General features: G+C 35.7%; 1 protein-coding gene across 1 annotated transcript in view; it reads left to right on the top strand.

Annotated features, from left to right (window-relative positions):
- Window positions 1-8,714, top strand: part of LOC145277601 (allene oxide synthase-lipoxygenase protein-like) — a 111,264-nt gene extending 102,550 nt beyond the window's left edge. Inside the window, exons 15-16 of the mRNA XM_080129120.1 lie at window positions 5,057-5,220; window positions 8,178-8,714. Of these exons, the coding sequence (XP_079985246.1) occupies window positions 5,057-5,220; window positions 8,178-8,292 (279 nt within the window). The 3' untranslated portion in view covers window positions 8,293-8,714. The remainder of the gene's footprint in view (window positions 1-5,056; window positions 5,221-8,177) is intronic.
- The last annotated feature ends 14,930 nt before the right edge of the window (window positions 8,715-23,644 follow it).

Here is a 23,644-nt window from a genome sequence, read left to right as displayed (position 1 = left end):
AGAAGACACAGTAATAGCGTCACTAAAAAGTAAAAAGGACTATACACAAACACTATGTAACACGATCAAGGAACTACCAGCGACTTTGGAAGATATAATAAGGGAGAGTGAAGAAGATAGTTTCATCAAAGAAATGAAACAAAAAATTCAATCGGATGAATCGGCGGCGGAAGCTTATTCTCTGGGGAATGAGGTACTATTGTACCGAGAAAGAGTAGTAATTCCGGCTACCAAAGAAAATTCTAAGGATTTTCATACGGGGCACCCTAGGGCTACGCGAATGAAGAGCCTCATGAGGTCCTACGTTTACTGGAAGAGTATGGACACTGATATAGAAGGCACGGTAGAGTCGTGTAAGGGATGCGCACTGGCTGCAAAAGGGTACCCAATACAATTTAGCCCATGGCTTTAAGCGGACAAAGAATACACGTAGATTACGCAGGCCCACTGGATGGAAACTAGTATTTAATAGTGGTAGACAGCTTTTCTAAATGGCGTGAGGTATTTCGATGTAAACGTCCAACGATGGATTTTACAATAAGTGCTCTTCACAAATTGTTAACTAGGTTTGATTGTCTAGTGTCAGACAATGGCACACAATTAACTTCAACAGATTTTAAAAGCTTCGCTAGGATTTCCAGGTTTACCACATAACGATGCCAACTATCATTCCAGTTCGAACGGTCAGGCAGAGGTTTGTAGACACGTTGAAAAGAGCCATGAAGAAGGCTAAAGATACGCCCTCAGAAAAGGTTTTATAACAGTTTTTACAAGTTTACCGAATTACGCCAAATGAAAGGACTCCATCGAAGATATCGCCGGCAGAGTTAATGTTCGCGAGGAAAATTAGGCCGGTCTTGGAAAAACTTTTACCAAAACAGGTGAAACAACCAAATACTATAGTTCCTAAAAAGAGGTTATTTTCCTGGAGAAAAGGTATTTTACCGGGTACACAAAAATAACAGCACGATGTGGGAACTAGGAAAGGTCCAGAAAAGGAGTGGGGTGATGGTCTACATTATCGAAGATCCAATATTTACGCTCAAGAAACATTTAAACCAAATTCGGAAACGTATAACTGATGACGAAAGAAAACCGCCTTCTGAACAAGAAGTAATGGGCCAGATATATGACACGTTCGACTTGGTAACACCACAAGCAATCGGACAACACTGGTTCTCCAGGAAAGGTAAAATGGCCGAGCCGATAGAGATCAACCCCAGGAAAAAGAGCTATACGATCATACCAGGGGAATGAAAAGCTCGAGAGGGGATGCTGTGGGGGTAAAAATCACCCCTATTTGAGTGCTAAGGGGAATCAATCAGTCCTATGAATAACACTGGTTTCAGAGACTAGATAGAGACATTCATACCATATTTAACCGCATGCTATAAACATGTTCCTCTCATACCACTTTAGTGGCTCCTGTATTCTTTATGATAAATACATATTATATTTTATACACTTTACACGACTTGTGATTTCTTTAATTTGTAACCCCTATCACGGGTCTACAACCTTAATCAGAGCCATAATTTTGAAAGCCGATTTATCATTATTTTTTTATAAGTTTTTGATTGTGTTTGAAGGATTAAAGCCTTAAGTTTGTCTTATAGAAAGAGAAATATTTTTACACGTGAAAAATTCTGAATAAAACTTTTTTCACGGCGGCTTCGAAAATGCGACAATTCAGCTCAATTTTGCAAAAAAGTTTTAAAAATTCATAGTGAAAATCCCTTGGAAGAAAAATATTCGTTTTTTGTTTAGACCATTTCAATCTTAATTAGTACAGTTTTAAGATATTAAATAAAAATCACTTAGTTTTTACAAAAATCAAATTGCTTAATTGGCCCGCAAAATCACGGGTTTAGTCACGGATCCAATCTTGACCAATAAAAACAACAAACAAAGCATCGCAGCATCGCATATATGTCATATGGAAGCCCAAAATGTATAAAAGTCAATTTTATTATGAACTTATAGAGAAATTGAAACATTATCATACATTAATTTCTGTACTTTTGAATATTATAAAAAGTGTTAATTAATTTACGTATTCCTATTCTGTGATAATAAAAAGGAAGTGCTTATTTTATTAGAATATTTATCTTTTCTTTTATACGATGACTCGATTTATTTTTAAACTTTGCAATACCTAAAATATATTAATCGTTTTTAAATTAAAGTAAAAGTGCATTTTAATTATAAAGACGATTATTAAAATCACTGGTTATATTGAAACTTCATAATTGAATAATTAAGGTAACATATTTATTCATAATAAAATAAAATACGCCCAAAGGATGCAACTCTGTTTTTTAGTTTGTTTTACAATATGTGTTTCTTATACTTAATGGTTATTTTAAAAAATACATTTTTAAAAATTTCTTTTCTCTTAATAAACCTTATCTAAATTTTTCATTTTTATTTTATTTTCGATTTTGTAAAAACATCTTACGTTAATCTTTACACGTTCATGTGTACAATAAAAATATAATATTATTGTTATCATTAAATCACATGAAATATATTTTGCAATTATAATGTTTTCCATGAAAATATTGAATAAAAATGCTTTATTCAATGTTAATATTTTCACTTTGGGAAATAAACTTCGAGTTATATGGATGGCATTAACACGGACGTTATAGGATTTTTCTTAATGTTCTCTGAAATATTTAAAAAAATAATTAATTATTAACATATAATTAACATATACGGCGCTTTATTTAAATAAACAAAGAAAAATAAACTTATGCGTTTTTTAGTACTTTAAACTATAACTTTATCGGAGTGTTCTTCTTTGCACAAAATAATAGGTTTTTACTAAAATCTAAAAGAAAATAATGAATACATAATATTCTATGATTAATAATTAGTAAATACTGAAGGTTTTATTTAAATAATTGATTTTTCTGAAAAGATAACTGAGTTTTTGGGTGAAAAAATTTAAAATTATTTATTTTGCAATTATACATTTTGCGATCATATATTTTGCAATCATAACTTAAGACATCATATATTTTTCAATCAGATATTTTAAAATCATATATTTTGAAATCATACATTTTGCAATCATATATTTTGCAACCATACATTTTGGAATTATATATTTTGCGACTATATTTTTGGACAATCATAAATTTTAAAATCATGCATTTTGAAACTATACATTTTAGAATCATACATTTTGAAACCATGAATTTTAAAATTATACATGTTAAATCATACATTTGTCAATCAAACATTTGACAATCATACATTTAGCAATTATACATTTTAAAATCATACATTTTAAAATAATACATGCTAAACGCATACATGTTAGAATCATGCATTTGGAAAACATATTTTGAAATCATATATTTTGCAATAATGCATTTTGCAATAATATATTTCGTACTCATACATTTTGAAATAATACATTTTTAAATCATACAATTATAAATAACCAATATTGAATTCATACATGCCTAATTCGTACATTTAAAACTCATATACTTTTAAATCATACATTTAAAATCATACATTTTGCAATCCTACGATTTAAAATAATATATTTTAAAAATATACATTTTGCAATCATACATTTTTCAATTGTATATTTGAAATCGTGCATTTTGCAATTAAATTCTTAGGAACTATACATTTTTCAATCATACATTTAAGAATTTTACATTTTTCAAACATACATTTTAAAATCATACATTTCGAAATCATATATTTTGGAAATGTAAATTTTTAATACATATGTTTTACATACATTTCGAAACGATACATTTTGAGATTATACATTTTAAATCATCCATTTTGACATCATAGATTTTAAAATTTTAAGTTTAGCAATCATGCGTTTTAAAAGAATACATATTTAATCGTACATTTTAAAATAATACATTCCGAAATCATACATTTTAAACCTTTATATTATATTATTATACGTTTTAAAATTATACATTTTAAATCATACATTTTGTAATAATGCATTTTGAAACCATACACTTTAAAAATCATACATTTTGAAAACTTGCATTTTGCAATCATAAATTTTGCAATTATACTTTTGCCATTCTAAATTTTAAATTCATACATTTTGCAATCATAGCTTTTTAAATAATGTATTTTGCAACTATATATTTTGTAATCATTCATTTTAAACTGGTATATTTTAAAATACTTTATTTTGTACATCATACATTTTAAAATCATACATTTGCCAATCATACAGTTTGCAATCACATTTTGAAATCATATATTTTACATCATAAAATGAAACATTTTTAAATCATACATTTTGAACATCGGTCATTAATCTTACGCGTAATTATTAAACACGTATGACGGCAGTTTTATAAGTATGCATAAATCGAACATGTTTCATGAGGTTGATTGTTCAATCCTTAATATGAGCGATACTCCAAATGCAATTTCAACCTTTGAAGTATTTCTACCTGGCCATAACAAACTGAGAAAAATCATGTTGTATTTATAGATTATGTAAAGGATTTTAGCCGAATCTCATGCATATTCCAGAACTCGATAGAAAAATTTCTGAGTTCTACAAGACACACTAGAAGTTCTGATATTAAATTGACCGGAATTTAGTGAAACTAACACTTAAGATGAGAATAGTAGTCCGAATAAGTCAAATAATATGAATTATTAATTTTAACTTTTAAAAAAATTCAGAAACATTTACTATATCCACAAGTATTTGATCTTCACTTAGCTAAACAACAGAAACATTGTTTGGTCAGCTATTGCATCATTATCATTCCACTTCTTGTTTTCCGTGAAGATAAAGCTTTATACAAAATTATTAATACTCATATATTAAATTTGCTCAAAGACTTTATCATATAAATTTCCATACGTGTTTTATGTCTGATTCCGGTGAAAGTAAACATTGCCAATGACTCTCTAGTCTTATATATATATATATATATATATATATATATATATATATATATATATATATATATTTAATAAAAGATAAAGCTTGAAAGTAACAACATTATTTTATTAGTAAACTTTTCGCGTTTTGTCTTGTTTACAGGAGCCGCTAACCGAACAGGATGTTGTCCAGTCTCTACCCAATCGAAATGTAACCTTAGATATTATGACGATTACTGATTTGCTCAGCAATAAAACGACTCAGTCGTTGGGCTACTTTGAGATCGATTACGTGTATGACCCAAAAGCTCTCAAAGTTTTGGATAAGTAAGTGTTAAAAGATTGTCTTTATAAATGCAAAACACATGCTCGTATGATTCAACAAGTTACAATTGTTTTATCTTGTGGTTTTGTTTTTTGGTATGTTTTTTTTAATTATTGGATCAGAGGTTGGAATTTATTTCTCTGGTTATTTTATAAGAATCAATTTCTAGCAGAAGTGATCAGAATAAGATTTGCAACATCTTCAATGAATTCGACAAGATTCACATGAGAAAATCCGAAACGAAGCTAAGCGCAGATATTAATTGCGCCACTGATAAGGTCTACCGCTCTAAATGTACAGAATAATTCAAGTCGGCTTTGTCCTGTCACGATAGAAGCTTACTCACGTAATTAGTAGTCTATAGTAGGGGTAGGCAACATTTTTCTAACTACGTGGCGACTCAGATTTTCGAATTATTCTGAGTCATCACAGATATTCTTATACAAGTAAAAGTCAATACACTTACTTTACAATATACATTTTAGAAAAATTGAAAAGTACCCAAAATTAAATATTTTTTGTGCGTTTACAAAGAAATGTCCAAGTAGTAATTCCCCATTACCACAAGCGAGAATACTTGAAGTGTCTGCGTGTTATTGGAAATTGTTTGGCATGCCAAATGTAGTACGCGTTCCATAGGTTGTCAACTCCTGGTCTATAGTAAAACAATGCGTGCAAAATGTCTTAACTATTTTTCTTCCTGTACATTTATGGAAATTTTAAATGATCGAGAGTAATATTGGTATAAGATGTTAATCATAACAGAAATTAATAATACACCCGAGGGTATTATTTCATCTGTAATTTGGTGAGAAGTATTATAATATACACATTTTTGAATGAATAAGAGAAAACTATAGAAAATTATTTATAACTAGCGGCTGCGCCCCGTCGGCACACACAACACCGAGTCAAAGACAAAATCGAGTACACTCAACATCAAGTACACTCAACATCGGCTTACCATCAACGCTTACCTTGTGAACTCGGAGTATGGGAAATTCCTAAAACAAAACAAAATCACTAAAAAAATAAAAATACCCTTACTATGGGTAAGGATAATGATTTAACGCTGGATAAAATTATGGTTAAAATTATTACAAACTTGACAGGATTCCGTAATCAGACGTGTTAACTATTGCGTCACAAGTCCTATCCGTATGTCGGAAGATGTTACGGCGACTGTATACAGCCAGTGCTACATTTCGTTGACATGGGCAGGTAACTTTTTCAGCAATTGCACGAAACGGCCCCCAAATACTTATTTCGGGCTTTTCTTGTGGTACTCGGCATTGCTCGTTACGAACTATATATGTAGATAAGGGCAATCTATAGATTCACACTTTTCAGGGAAAAATAATTTCTCAGTTTGGTGCATCCGTTCGAAAGTTTTATTGGCATATACACACATAAATAAATAAAGGAAGAAACTTTAAGAATTTTATTAATAGTATAGATTTACGGCATCTGCAATTTGTAAATACCACTTATCTATGTATTGAATCAGATGAACGTCGTTAAAGTCTGGTGATTTGACAACTTCGGTTTAAATGTCATATTGGCATAAGAAAAACACGGACAGAAAAATAAAATACTTTCTCCTGGATTACATAAATTTACTAGATGGATTTATGTGGTGTGTTTTATATTATACAAAAATTAAATAAATAAAAAAGAAGTACCTTAGCTTAAATGGTGCGACTTAGTTTTGTAGTTTCAGCCGGGAATTTTCGATTCGCTTTCTCCCAGGTTTTCTCATTACAAAAAGGGTTTGTATAACCCCATCTAATTAATAGATTAATAGAAAAGTTTACAGTGTTGAACAGACCTCCTAAATAATCCCTATATCAGTTAAAATCATCGTTACAAATCGCCTCGATATATCACACTCTGATTCTTCAAACTAATAACGCTTATACTCTAGTGTCTTTAACGTAATGTAACAGGCGGCCACACCCGGGATTAAACTCACTGCACGAGTTTTTATTGCAATTCAAATCTTGTGCGCAGTTGCATACTTGATGCTTCGCTAGGGCTATCAACGTTATTTTTACCACGGCTTAAGAGAGGCGCATTTACCCTCGAGAGAAGGATAGACCGCGCCAGTTTCCCAACATGGTATTTTACCTCGCGGTACATACAGCGCCTCGCCTTCCTAAATGCTTATCTTCGGTGATCTGGGGGAACCAGTGTGTCATCGTAATTGTGTAGTCTTTTACTCCTTCGTAAATGTTACTCGTTTGTAAAAGAAGAGATAGAATATGTATACTTTTAACCTTCGCTAAAGCAATGTCATGGAGATGGGAAACTTGCATCATTGTTTCTAGTTACATGGCATTTTTCCATGTCACTTGGCATAAGCAATTGTTAAACCTTTGCTTAACTATTAATAACAATTAAGGTGAATTAAAGATGAACTAAAACGTATGAAAGACATGAGAATGCATATAGAATATAAAATATAGATAAATCAATTATAGTGAATATGAAAATAGTTGGGAGGATGAAGTTATAAGAGCACGTAGTTAGATTAGCAGCTCAAAATTAACTTTCTAGCGAATTTATTATATGTAGTGAGAATGCCACATGCCAGATAGTATGTAAGATCTTTACTAATCAAAATATGGTTTACCAAGACTAAAGAGTCGGATCTTCGAAGATATTTGTAACCACCGGTATAAATGTACTTAACTGATTAAAACACAATCAATAAACAATAGTGTATCTATTATGGCCTTACAGATGTAATTGAAACGTCAAGGTATGTGTATAATAGGTTGGAATAAGACGTAACAGACTGAACCCATGAAAACAAATAAACAGGGTCAAATATAAAAGCAATTTTTGAATCTGCTATACATTGTCTCTGATATGCTTGTTTAATAATATCTCAAACAAAAAAAAAAGACAAGTGTTTATTTTAATTTATTTATTTTATTTATTTTATTTATCTTATTAGATTTCGGGCAGACCTTCGAAAAGCATCTGTGAAGATGAAGGAAAGAAACAGGCATTTACTGTTCCCATATGAAGTCTTACTTCCGGAAAATATTCCGAATGCGATTAGTATCTAACAAAACTGAGTAATAAAGATAACACATCTAAAGCAATCTCTCATCACGTGTTATGAACAACTGTTGTTAATCTATATAAAATACTACACAATAATGAGAATGTATATATCTACTAATCCCCCCCCCCAAAAAAGTGTGTGCACATCTTACAATTAATTTGATTTACCATCTCTAATTATTATTAAACCTTTTCACCTCTGTTCGTATAAACAATTATCCACAAAAATCAAATACTCACCTATACTCCTTATATTTTTAATGACATATCATCTTTCATGGTTAACATACTCACGATCGTGTTGCTTAACATGGGAAGCTTAATATGCTCACTTGATAATGCTAAACTTTTCATATATAATAAGAAATTCTATTTCAATAAAAAAAACTTTTACCATGAATAAAGTTTCACTTAAAAAGCGAAATATCGTTCATTATATGAGTTCGTTGTTTTTATTCATATGCTATAATTCTATAATCTCTCTCAATCTATTTTTCTCTCTCTCTCTCTCTCGCACTTTATATAACATTTAAACTTAAATTTTCTAAATTCGAAAAAAATTACGACAAATTTACTATTCAACAAGAAATAATACATTTTAAGTTTTATCCTTAATCCATGGACTTTCAATAAATTACTCATCTCATCAGAGGGAATTTTTTTAGAAAAATCATGTTTACAAGTGTTACGATGAGGTGCAAGCGAACTAATGTCCAGGTCAACGAAAATAAACAATGGAATCCCCAGGAAAATGTTCAGCAGAGAGGCGAGAGAACTAATGTCCGGGCCAACGAAAATAAACAATGGAATCCCCTGACTTGTAGCGACCTGGATCCATGACGTAAATCGGTCATGGATCAGACCGGAAACCAGCGAGGAAAATATGTTAAGAGGTCGAAGAGATATCAATAATAGATAAACAAAGCAATAGCAGAGATAGTCAGAGAAACGGACAACAGAGGGACACAAATTGACACAGTTCGCGATCATCCCTACCACAACCCCCCCATCGCCGTCATTTTGTTGATGTACACAAAAACAGAAAAATGTAACATCAGCCGATTTTTTTTTACATGGTAGTCACCACTTATCAAGACCAGAAAGCCACTCGGGGTAAGCGTTATTGCGTGTACAATAATCAATTGAATAGTATCGTAGTAATCGTTAGTATTGAAGATTTCATAAAGTGTCTTACTTAAGGGGGCGGTTCATCAGGAATTTGTTTGTTGGACTTGAAGACATCCAAGTTGTAGTCAGGTGGGAAACAGGCAAACGGAATAGAGTTTCACATGCGTGCACTTCTAAGAAAGAAGATTTGTTCATGGAATCGACGTTTTAGTTTTGGCACAGATAAAGAGTGGGTAAAATTTTTGACAGTGGTTTCAGCTTTTCGTGAAAGATTGGCGAATGGGGGGGCAGGGATTGGAGCCCAGACTAGCACTTGCGATGGAAATAACGATAAAACAAAGACAGGCTCGCAACGTCTCTCCTGTGGGAGAGAGGTTGTAGGGAAGAGAAAAGGACATCCCCCACTAAGCAACGAAGTCCGTTTTGTACTCTGTCAACGCAGGATAGGTTGTTTTTAGCAGCTCCTGCCCAGATGTGGCAGCAGTACTCTATCCTTGGGCGTACTTGGCTTCTATATAGATAGAGAATTGTATCAGCAGTGATATATCTTCTAGAGCGGTAGAAGGATCCTACCATTTTCCAGCGACCTTGATAACAGACTTGATGTACGTGTTCCATTTCAGGTCAGGAGTAAAGATCAATCCCAAAAGCTTGGTTATTACTATTGTTGCTATTATTGTTGTTGTCATTATTATTATTATCATTATTATTATTATTATTATTATTAGTAGTAGTAGTAGTAGTAGTAGTAGTATGTTTTTATTATTTTTGTAGTTGTTATTGTTATTGGTGTTGTTTTTGCTGATATTGCTATTGTTATTGTTATTGCTATTATAATTACTACCGATATTAGTGTTACTATTATCATTGTAAATTTTATTTCTGTTGTTGGTGGTGGTGATGGTAGTTGTAATAGTGGTGGTAGTGGAGGAGAAGGATCGGGAGGGGATCTTTAACCTTGGTGGGAAACCCTCCTAGAGATGATGTCTCAATAAAACTATCATTTATGGGAGAATGTCAAATCAAAATATTGAAAATAGCGACATGAATGAGACTGGAACACCTTGCGAAGGTCTCACGTCCGGCAGGTGTCCAACTGGTCAACAGGCTTCATCATGTCATCATCCCACAACGTTGCGAAATTCTGACGATGTGGGTGGATGTAGGAGCAGTGAGAATTGGCAGAGAGGGTCCCAAGACACGAAGGGAGTTGGAACAGGAAATGGCAAAAAACCATGGACGGATGAGGAAAGAAGAGTACTGTGGGAATGCTTTGTAAGAAGTGGAAGTACCAAATCTAGTGGATATATCCAAAAAGTGAAGTAATAGTGGGAATCGGGAGGGGAAGGAGCTAGAAATGTTGCCAGTTTGGTATCCAAGCTAAAACAAATTAAAAATAACAACCTACTTTCTGTGACTGTAAGGGAATAGATTGAACGGATGGTTAGGAATGAAATGAATAGCGAAAGTAAAATTGATGAAACTAGCTCTGATGAAAGCACTGAGAAAGTGGAAGTGCAGAAGGGAAATGTAAGCGATGATGGGAGGCGGACAACTGAGGAGGAATGGAATCCTATGGTTAGGGGAAATGATGAATAGGAGTTTGAATGATCTAAGGCAGATGAGATCATTGATTCTGAGACAATGAAACCAGTGGAAGGAGAAGATGTATGTAGAAGTGGTGATGAAGAATCGTCCTGGCTTAATACAGAAGAAAACGAGAGAAATAAAAGATAGAAGGGCAGAGGCGGCTTGAAGCAAGTATTAAACGGTGGCGGAAAGACATAGGTTGAATTGAAGAAATAAGAAAAAGAGTTTAACCAGCACAGAAAGCCAAGGACAATATTGAAAGGAGGTATAGATTGCTGGAAAAGGAAATGATGACCATTCTGATAATGTTGAAAGAGAAGGTCCACACTGGTGGTATGAAATTTAGGAACTTTGTTGGAAAAAGTTGCGTTCCGGCAGAACAACATTTTCCGGAGCAATAAGTCTCAGTTTTATAAAGAATTATAGGTTATCAGGAATGCAGCAGATGAAGAACGTTGAGAAAAGCATTGATGAGTTGAAGGCTGGCATACGAAGGATGACAACCTGGAAGGCACCTGATCCAGATGGAGGGATGGGCTTCTGGTTCAAACAGTTCCAATGCCTTTATTAACCTATAGCTGCTGCTCTGCAAAGGGTCATAGAGTCGGGAAAAGTCCCTGGTTCGCTTGTTAAGGAAAGGACGAGACTAATTTGAAAAGATTCTGCAAAGGGAACAGATAATAGCAATTACAGACCAATTAAATGTCGACTACTAATGTGGAAACTGTAACTGGAATCTTTGCGGAAGAAATGTATAGTCATCTTGTGAGCAATGTTTTTTTTTCCTGATGAACAGAAAGGGTGTCGGAAAGGCTTGAGGGCTACCAAGGAGAAACTACTGAATAATAAGGCAGCAATGCAAGATGCAAAGAGAAAGAAGAGGGAGTTGAGTGCAGCATGGATCGATTACAGAAAGGCTTACATGGTTCCTCATCCATGGATCCGTGAAACACTATTGATGACGAAGGTTGCTAGGAATGTGGTAAGACTTTTGGAGACAAGTATGGCTCAATGGAAAATGGTGCTGACACAAAACAGAGAGGTGCTGGGGTAGGTTGGCATTAAACGTGGAATATTCCAAGGAGATTCGTTATCTCCACCTCTTTTTGTAATTATAATGATGCCACTGAGCATCCTCTTGAAGAGAGTAAAACTGGGGTATAACTAGATCAGATGAAAGACGCCTCAACCATCTACTGTTTATGGATGATTTGAAAATATTCGGTAGAAATGAAAAGGGCACGGAGAGACTGGTAGAACTTATGGGGGCATACTCAGAAGACATTGCAATGGAGTTTGGAATTAGTAAATGTGCAGTGCTAGTGATGAAAAGAGGAGTAAAGGTTCATCCGCATAGAATAGTGCTGTCAAATGGAGAAATCATGAAAGAAATACAATATACAGGGTATAAGTATTTTAGGATGGTTTGACAAGGAGTTGCAGGCCATGGATATCAAAACAAGAAAAGATTTAGCAATGTTTGGTATATTCCACATCCGAAGTTGCGTAACGAGGCTGTATCAAAAGAGGAAAGACTGAGGGAGAGGATTGAAAAGTGTAAAATATTGTGTTAGAACTGAGGAGATGTCGTTGAAAGAGCATGTGGTTAGAAGTGGGGAGTGAATGCTTAAGGTTGCGGCCAATGAAGTGGGGGTAAGTGTGATCAATTTTATAGATTATGTGAAACGTATGGATAGAGAAAGGGTAGAGGAACTAGCTAGGACGAAAATGCACCGAAAAGTCTTCCAGGATATAGCAGAAGTGTCTGATGAAAAATCATGTCAATGGCTTAGAGCTGGGTATTTGACTAAGAGTACTGACGCTTTTGTTTGTACAGCACAGGAGCAGACATTATAAACACGATTGCTCAAAAAACTGGTTCTATGAGAGGAAGCTGCTGCAGAATGCCGGATATGTGGTAAGACCTCAGAGTCAATTGCGCACCTTGCAGCAGGGTAAAGTGGATTAGCCCACAGAGAGTAACGCAAATGACACGATCGCCTGGGTCTCCGGATATATTGGGAGGTGTGTAAGTGGGTTGGGGTGACGTGTGCTGGAAAGTGGTTTGAGGAGGTGCCTCATGAAGTGAGAATAAGTGGGGATGGAAATGTAGATGTATGGTAGAACAAAAATGTCATAACGACCAAGCAATTGGAACATAATCGTCCGTATTTGGTCGTCATTGACAAGGTTTAAAAAAACTGGCAGATTGTAGACTTCTCAATACACTGGGACACGAATGTGAGAGAGAAGGAGAACGAGAAGTGGAGCAATTGTGCTCCATTTGCCTTGGAGATAAGGTGTATACACGAGGTTAAAACGCCAATAATCCCGATCGTAATAGGTACGCTAGGAGTAGTATCAAATCGTCTGGAAGGACAATTTAAAAAACTACGAATCCCCGATTTTTTAGGCAACCTTCAGACCTGCTATTGTAGGTACCACCAGCATCCTTAGGAAACACTTGATCTTTGAAGCTCTTGGTTTGGAGCCGGAATTGAGGGAAATCCTATGGAAATGAATCCCATCCCTTTCTAGAGAGACGTTCATAAGCGAAATCAGAATTATTATTATTATTATTATTATTATTATAATTATTATTATTATTATTATTATTATTATTATTATTGTTAGATTAAACAATGTATTCTATCATTTAGTAGATAACGCAATGTTATTCGTTAATCTCTTAATTTTGCTTATTTTAAATACGTAGTTTCGATGTTGAGCTGTGTTATTTTCATACTTTTCATTTTAGAATAAGAAATGTCGTTGAATGCACTTTTTTTTTATTACATTTTCCCCCCAAACAAGGCACATTGCCACTTTGGTGTAGGGGGCTACTATCAGGGGAAAAATCTACTCGGGTACTATGTAGGGATTAGGGCAGCGAGATGTTGGTTCACGTTGCACTTGTCAGTACAGTTGGGGAAGCAGTGACCTGGAATGGAATTCGAAAGTCTAGCATTTCTGGGGAAGAAACTACTGGAGTAGAAAGATCTTTTACATCTAGGGATCTCTACAGTGTGGGGGTGGGATTTTGCAGCTTGTCGGGTCTGTCGAGGGTGTTCACGTCGTGGGGGCACAAGTGCTTGCAGTTCTTCAGAGCATTCACCATTATAATACTTGTAGAACAGACAGAGGGATGCAACGTTTCGACGATGGGACAGAGGCTGAAGTTTAGATGCCAGTTTAGGGCCTATCAGATTTGCGACTCTCTTTTGAACCCTGTCAAGGAGCGAGAGACTAGTAGCCGATGCACCGGCCCAAATATGACAGCAATACTCCATACATGGGCGAATAGTGGCCTTATAGAGGTACAGGATACTTTCGGGTGTTAGAAGTTTTCTAGCACGGTAGAGAGAGCCCACCTTCCTTGCAGCGGCCCTGGCAATGCCCTCGATGTAATTGTTCAATTGTTTCCTGTGAACGTTAGGGCAAGGAGCTTGAAAGACGTACTCTCAGATAAATAGTCGTTGGCCATTGCTATAGGTGGTAGAGAAGGTTTCTTGTAATTATTGAATGAAACCAGTTTTGTCTTGGTGGCATTGAACGTTACCATCCATTTTTGTCCCCATTCCATTACTGATTGGAGGTCATCCTCTAGTGTTTCTGCCATTACTTTAGATATATGTTCATTTGTTTTCCTGTCGTGCCTGCTATAGAGTGTGGTGTCATCAGCATATACACCCATCTCAGAGGAAATTTTGTCGGGGAGGTCATTTATGAATATCAGGAACAGCAGAGGTCCAAGGATAGATCCCTGGGGAACTCCCGCATTTATATCATATTGTTTAGATGTATGACCGTCGAGGACAACCTGGATTTTTCTCTTATCTAAGAAGGATTTAATTATGTTAAGTATTCTACCAGTGATACCGTAAGATCTAATCTTCCTGAGGAGACCCTCATGCCATACCCTGTCAAAAGCCTTAGATATATTTAGAGCTACCGCTCTGCCCTCTTCCGCTTTGTCCAGTGAATGGTATATGCGTTCAGAGATTACAGTGAGGATGTCTGCCGTGGAACGGGCTTGTCTAAATCCATATTGATGGTCGGTCAGAAGTTTAGCATCTGTAAGGTGCTGGACTAGAGCATGGTTAATTAAGGTCTCAAATATTTTGGCAAAAAGTGGGAGGAGGCTAATAGGGCGATAATTTAATGGGTCAGTTCTTTCGCCAGAATTCTTGAATACTGGTACTACAGAAGCAGTTTTCCAACAGCTCGGAAAGCAAGATTCATTAAGGCATTTGTTGTAGAGTTTGGAGAGAACTGGAGCTACTTCGGCTGAGCACTTTTTTAATAGCACAGCTGGGATGAGGTCGGGTCCACATGCTTTGGAAATGTCAAGGTTTTTATGATAGCATGCACCTGAGCAGGGGTGATTTTCAGATTGTCTAGCGTGGCGTCTGTCCGCATAGGAAATTGAGGTAGGGGGTGGTTTAGAGGGTCCAGTGTGGAGTTTGAGGCAAACCGACTGGCAAGCATGTTAGCCTTCTCGGTTGCTGAGCAAAGAACCTCGTGATTGTTGGTTAGTGGGGGAATTGTTGATTGCCCATTATTTACTACACTGTTGTAGATTTTCCAGAAGTCACGAGTTCCTACTTTTTGTGCTTCGATGCGTTTTTTAGTGGTTTCCGTAAATTCCCTCTTAGCTGTCGCTATTTCTTTCTTAACGTTATTTCTAGCTTCTATGTACTTCTGTCTGTTTGAACTGGACTTATGTCGGTTAAACCTGCGGAATGCATGCTGCCTTTGAGCAATGGCAGTTGCGCAAGTCGAAGTAAACCATTGGGGAGAGTGGGACTTGCTATAGAATTTCCGCATGGGAACATGCGCTTCGATTGCAGTTTTGAACCATTCAGTGGTCTCGGTTGCACACTGTTCAGCAGGAAGAGAAAAACTATTTCCCCATGGGGCGTCTCTGATAAGATCTCTGATAGCTTCCCAGTCAGCCTTTTTATAATATCTCGTTGTTTTGAGCACTGGCTCTTCAGTTTTGGGTCTAGAGTTTAGGGCGATTTCAACCATTATCACCGCATGATCAGCGTTCCCAAGTGGGCTGTCGGCTTTCGTTACACAATTATCAGGAACTGTGGTCAAAAGCAGATCTAATAGTGATGCGTGTTGTTCTTCCTGATCAGGGAAGCGGGTTGGAAAAGTAACAATTTGCGATAGGGAGTGAGATACAGAGAAGCTATGAGTTGCGCTGCCTGCTGCATCTGTGTAAGTAGAGAATCCAAGCCAGTTTTTGTGATGGACATTAAAGTCGCCAAATACATGTACTTGGGCGCTAGTGTCGAAGGAGAGTGCTGTGTCTATGCTGTCAGATACTTTGTTTATTATGGTGCAGTCTTGGGTCGAGGGAGAGTGGTAGAGGAAGTAAAAGTAGCTAATGTTGTGTTGCATGATTAGTCTAAAGCACATAAAGGCTTGATCATCCGTTTCTAGGTTTGTTTCTCTAGTCAAGGGAAGGGTATTACGAATGTAAACTCTAAGTCCGTGCATATGTCTGTCAGACTCCTTACGGCAGAGTGGGAGATATCCAGGCATGTTAAAGTAAGGCATATTTCTTTTCTGTCGTAAAAAATCTAGATAATATCCCTCCAAACAGATGTTTTTATTTTATGTTGACTTATGAAAATAATATCTGTCTCAAATTATTATTTGCTATATTCAGGTTTGCTTATCATTTGATGCGGATAAAGCAAAAACGGTCGAATAATCAGGATTTAAATTGGTAAAGAAATCAGTAATAGACTGAACTGAATTTGTATTTCTTTATTACCATTAGTTAAATTGCAAAAGAAATATCAAATTTTATTAACGATTGAGTTTATTCTTCAAATTGTTGGATTGTTAATCTGAGATTCTTTCATATTTTTGCAGACATCTTTTCACCGTTATTTTTGTTGACAGGATATATTCTTATTATCTTTATGCATATATAACAATATATATATATATATATATATATATATATATATATATATATATAGTAAGTTATGAAAAAATATATCGCAATTAAACTACACAGAATATTACGCGTTTCATTCTCGAGAAAATACGAGAATGAAACGCGGAATATTTTGCGTAGCTTAATTGCCATATATATATATATATATATATATATATATATATTTATAACTTACTACCTTGCTCTACCAATGTATTGAGCACTATTGAAGTAAGTACTGAAAGGTTACGCATAAAATTATATTTTCATATATTAATTTATGTGATAAAATTAAGCAATTCTCTCTCTCTCTCTCTCTCTCTCTATATATATATATATATATATATATATATATATATATATATATATATATATATATACTAGCAGGCTGCTCGATATTTCTCGTTGGTAAATATGATATTTTGATTAATGCAGATGTTGTTTTTATTATTTTATTATATTGAATCCAACATATAGCAAATGATTTCAAAAGTTTTTAAAAACATAACGCGTCCGCCACCACCGGCAAGCGAAACCAACACGTTTAGCTTACGATTTACTTTTGCCTTTGATGTTAATGACAGTACTATGAAAGACAAGTTAGCTGCAGGGCTAAAAATTTAAACATGAACCAATAGAAATTAGGTCACGCATGCATATTCGTAATGCCGTCTTTTGACCTTCACCTGGCAAATTCCATTTTTTTTAATTTTCACATGTTTGCACCGATTTTCCTCCGCTAAACGACAAATATAAAGTTTCGTATGGGTTCGAATATCATATATACATGATGTTTTTTTGTCTGTAAACCAAAAACTTACAGAGGAGTTCGGTAGGTAACAATTTTGTTACAAAAATATATACGCGTACATAAATATATATATATATATAAAAAGAGATTTGTGTTTACTATAAACTTTTTACGCTAATATTACGCAAGTATAAATCATGTAGAATCTCTGCATGAATTTAATTACACGTAATAATTAACTAAATATGATCATTCCAATAAGAAAATGATACAAACTAAGAGGGTATTCATTTAAATGAATGTTTAAAAAAATATGCAAATTAGCTAGATTTAGATAAATGCAATTCAACGACTGTTGTATTTTTTTAAATAAATAGAAAAAAGGGTATTTACAATAATATCAATACTAAGAAAAACAAGTCTATAGGATCCAATACGTATCTTTTTACCTCCTTGCTACCAAAAGCTCGCACTTCAGGATTTACCATACAATTCGGATATGAACTTCAATATCCTTTTCATTCTGAACCAATATATAATTTCCCTTATTCTATGATTTAAAAACTTTAAAAACTTTTAAGTCTGATTTTCATTGTTTATTGTATTTAGCAAATTAGGTATAAATCATTTATAATATTGGCTAATATTTTTCCTGGGTAAACATCGAAAACGGATAGGTTAAGGGAATATACTTATTGAAATGTATTCTTTGTCTTGCATATAATAAAAATTCTAGATTTTAAATTTAATCGTTTTGCATCAAAAAATTTCAATTACTAAATTATTATATATATATTATATATATATGTATATATATATATGTATGTATATATATATATATATATATATATATATAAAAACAGGCATTCGTATTATATTGGAAGTAGTTTTCTTTATTACTGTACGTTTTACGGCGCTTATGTCAATGTATCATTAAATCTAACGAGCAAAACAAGCATAGCCATAGCAAAAAAAAAACCCACAAAAACAGCATATTTTGCACGATATAATTTGAGATGCTGAAATAATCAGTGGAAAAATGTAAGAATGTTAAATGAAAAAAGAAAAAAAAAGATTACACGATTACTGTAGCCGAGTTCCGGAAATTGTGGAAATAGTTTACGAAAAGAAAACAAGTTAGCGAAGTTGACGGTCAGTATGTGAGTCTCCTAGACCTTTTTCTCACAACTTGCTTTGAACTATGTTCAGTTTCCGTTCTGTCTTCTCTTGGATCTTCCGTCCACTCTGTTGTATCAATTAAGATATAAATTACATGTAATAAGCCCTCAGACGTAGCTATCCATCGTACAGTATATCGATACTCTGTGCCTGACTGGGATAGCTTCCGTACATTTTTATCGGATTTACCTCTGCGTTCCATGTTTAAAAAGGATGTGTCGGCTATAGTATCAGACCTGACGGAATGGTTAATTGTAGATATAGACCGTTTCATACACTCGAAAAAGTTCTAACAGCAAGCCATGGGTGTCCCCAGAATGTGCTGCTGCCATTGCGCACAGAAATCACTTTTTCCATTGCTTCCAACGTAATAGATGTATGGAGACTAAAGCCGCTTTCAGGACTGCCAGCAACCATTGTAAGAAAGTAATAAAGCACGCAACAGAGGTGTGTGCTCAGTCCGTCAAGTCAAAAGTAGCTGAGCAGCGGCTTAGTTCCCATCAGTTTTTGCAAATAGCAAACAGTATCCTGAACAGAAACGTGTGCTCTATCACAACAATCAGGTAATCTCGTCAGCTTCAGACAAAGCCAAACTCTTTGCCAAGAACTTTGCAGCTAATTCTACTCCATGCGACCAAGGCCGCCAAACCTCAATATTTCCTCCTGTATCAGAAAACACGCTATGTGATATAGAAATATGTGTACGTGATGTGGCTAAGCTAATCAAAACACGTGATTCCAGTAAAGCAATCGGCCCTGACGGTATTCCAATTATAGTACTCAAAAACTTCAACCGGAACTAGCGCCCATACTTACAAAACTATTTAAACGTTGTCTTAAGGAGAATTGTTTCCCATCTCCCTGGAAAATCTCATCAGTATGCCCTGTATTTAAGAATTCAGGTCATCGTTCATCCCCCTCTCAGTACAGGCCAATAAGTCTCCTGCGCGTTATGAGTAAATTACTGAAATCTGTATTAAATAGAGAAGTAATCAACCATCTCAGCAAAAATAACCTTCTTAGGGACACACAATATGGTTTCCGTTCTGCTAGATCTACAGCAGATGTGCTTAGAGTTATATCTCATAGGATTAGCGAATCTCTCGACGGAGGCAACCTTTCTAGGGCAATTGCTCTTGACATATCAAAAGTCTTGGATACGGTATGGCATAAAGGTTTACTTCACAAGATCTCCAGCTATGGTATAGCTGGAAATGTCTTCTAGATTATTAAATCATTTCTCTCTGATAGGTTCATAAGAGTAGTAGTTGATGGGTATAAATCAGAAGCTCACAGTATTAATGCTGGAGTCCCTCAGGGGTCCATCCTTGGCCTAACTCTTTTTCTGGTCTAAATCAATAGTCTTCCAAATCACATCCTTACATCATTTTCAGACATTTATGCTGATGACACCACTATCTATGGTAGCACATTTCAGACCGTAAACGACCAAGTTCTCTCCGATTCTCTCTCCTCTGATCTTGAGCACGGGGTACAATGGGGAAAGGAGTGGCTGGTTACCTTTAATGCATCTAAAACCAAGCTTCTATCTTTACATCATCAACGTTCTGATCCCCATCTGGCATCAATTGAAATGAGTGGCTCTCGTCTTGGGGAGGCCTCATGTTTTGACAAGCTTCTGGGCATGACATTTACTCCTGATCTTAAATAGAACACGTACATCAATTCTGTTGCAAATGCCGCTGAAAAAATGGTGGGATCCTTCTATCGATCCACTAGATATCTCACTGCTGATGCAATTATCTATCTATATAAGAGACATGTACGACCAAGGACAGAGTACTGTTGCCACATATGGGTAGGAGCTGCTAGAAAGGACTTGTCCTGCTTTGATAGAGTTCAAAATAGACTTTGTAATTTCGTAGGAGATGTCCCTTTCTCTTCCCTGCAACCAATTTCTGACAGAAGAGATGTTACGAGTTTGTCTTTGCGCTATCGCTATTTTCATAGTAAGTATTCGACTGAGCTACAATCTAACAAGAAACACTCGTTTAGCTGAAAACACTATCAATAATTCCCCACTCTTTGTCTGTGCCTTAACCAAAACGTAGATTGCATGAACAAAGGTTCTTTCTTAAAACTGCACTCCTATGGAATTGTCTTTCATTTTCCTGCATAACAATTAAACAAACCCATTGTCCAGGAGACGAAATCAGTAAGAAATACCGATGATGCCGCTAATGGGAGCGGATAAAGAAGTAGGCGTGCTGTGTTGCCAGTAGCTGCAAAAAGGAAGTAATCAGGCCAAAATCACTGCTCAGACAAATTCTTCCAACTAATTTTGCCGCTTCTCAAACGTCAAATGATGTCTCCTCCCTCTCCCACCCACAAGTGACCTGTTTTTATAAGGCGTGATCCCGCGAGACTTCTTTCACTACAAAACGTCACGGCCGCCATGATGGACTCTTTCTTTCTTTCCTGATGCGTGCGATTCACAGGACAGACAGACACGAGGACGTTTGTACGGTAAGCCATTTTCCCCACACTCCCCCCTGATGTCATTATCACAGAGATCTCAAGGGGGTGCTGATCGTATTCGCCGGGTGCTTCTTCGTAAGGGGGGGCCGACACACGCCTCATCTGTGCTTTCGTCTACGGTCTGAGGGTCAAGCATCTCTGTCTTTTCTGGGAGGCTACTGATCTCAGAGTCACTGTTTGATGGTGGTGCTGCAATACAGAGCGATGCCTCGCTAGATTCGCTCATGTTGTCTAGTCATGGTTGCGTTACAAACCGTACGTCTTTAACATGACCGGGCACGCCGTCGACACGCACCGCTTGTGGGCTGATTATTTCAGTGACTCGTCCAACTCCATACCTTATCGTGCACTTGCCTCGCGGGTTTTGATCCACACAACCTCCCTTTTCCTCACTATCTCTCCGGCTACTTCCAGTTCAGGCAGCGGGTTCGTCTCTATGCCCTTCACCATGACGTGATACCTATGCAATGTATCAGCCGGCGCCGTAGAGGGTGAAACATCATCTTTCGGGCTTACATTGTACAAATAAACTGCCTCAAACACTGAGCAGCCTGATCTAGCCGCGATTGTCTTGACATTTCGATAAATCCGTTCAATTTCCACTTGGTACATGAGCGCATCGAAACCTCATATGTATTCCCCAGCTGTCAGTAAATAAGATGTTTTGTTTTAGCATTTGGTTTTGTTGGGTTTTTTTTTAGAGATCCTAAAATTCTTCTCCAAGAAAAGTGACTTGGTAGGGATTGATAAGCACAAGATGTGCCCCTATACGAAAAATTTGGGAACCTGATTAATTAAGTGCTTAAAATTAGCTGGTTGCACGTAACGACTCCAAGCAAAGTGGTAAGTCTTGACTTAATTAATAAACAGGCGTTGGAAAGAATACGAAAATTCTTAAGGGGACCAGTAAACCGATGAGAGGTAGTCCCGAGGCAATCACATATAGCATAATGAAGTAAGAGACAAGCAAAAATATGCCATAGATTACGTAAGAAAGATATAACCTTGTATTTTTTTAGAGATGCATGAATGTGGGATATATCTGCTGGGTCTTAGAAGCTGGTGAGAGAAAAGAAAAATCACAAAAAAATCGGGCAATTAGATAGAATTTAGGCGCAATTAAGGTTGGGCGCGAAAAGTGTTAATTAGTTAGGGGTGACATTTCTAAATCCTCGTCGAAGTTTCAAGAATCCAAGCAAGGAAATCCGAGTGAATCCGTATGAGAGAAATAAAAGGTATATCTTAAACTTCTGAAGCCAACCACAAAGATTTAAGTATATGAGCTTTGGTATGTCCCGTATAAGATAGTTATTGAATTAAAAAAAAACAAAGCCATACTTGATAAGACTAACCATGCGGAAAAAGAGACCAGAACACTTTTGGGACGAAGAAAGTCGTCCATTTCGAGAAAGGTGAAAACCTCTAGTCTGCGGCATATGGGTGGCTGGAAAATAGCTGATGTGAATCATAGGTAAAGACCCTACACCCAAAAAAGTAAAATGCCACGAAGATCAGAAAGGTTCTGATCTTATAAAAAAATAAATAATTGTGAAGTCGGCCGTGAAGGGATGACTGAAAGAGATTTATTTTGTGTTTTTTTTTATTTTTTTAGCCTGATCTTTCTAGCCGTGTGGTTGTGTAGATGTAAAAATAAAAAAATGTACTAAATTTAAAAATGCATACATTTTTTTTGTCAAATATGGAAGGGAGGGATGTTACATGATAAGGGCTGTCCCCTTTTCATGTAAGTATAAAAATGGAGAATTTAGTTTAAAATGAAAATGAAATAGCAATGGGCGAAATTCGAACCTCGTAATCTAGGTTTAGAAATAGATTACGTGTGAGAATTTAAAAATGTAAAACAAACATTTGTTTAGAATATAGATAAATATTTCAAGGAAAGAATGTGAACTCTCAAGTTTGTTATGAAATTTTAAATTGAAAGAATGCAGCTTATAAGATAATGTTTTTAACATATTGAATATAGGTTAAAATCTCTTTTGTAGAAACAGGAAAAGTTTTGGACACGTATGTCCAAAACACGTGAAAGACGGCACATGTTTTAACATGTGTATGACGTCACGGAAAATAGAAAGTTCTAGGAATAGAGAAAAAACTTTAGAGTTAGTCAGTCAGTGAGAAAAGTCGGAGAGAGACAGTCAGGCGTTTAGGAAACGAGACGTCACTTCAAGGAAAAATGTGAGACTTTGAATTCTTGGAAACGGCCGGTCGTGACGAAATAAACCATTAT

The sequence above is a fragment of the Euprymna scolopes genome, chromosome 6 (assembly GCF_053919585.1).
Source record: "Euprymna scolopes isolate OS-2025 chromosome 6, ASM5391958v1, whole genome shotgun sequence".
Lineage (NCBI taxonomy): Eukaryota > Metazoa > Mollusca > Cephalopoda > Sepiida > Sepiolidae > Euprymna > Euprymna scolopes.
Note: the sequence above shows the minus strand (reverse complement) of the source record. Positions and strands in the feature narration are given on the sequence as shown.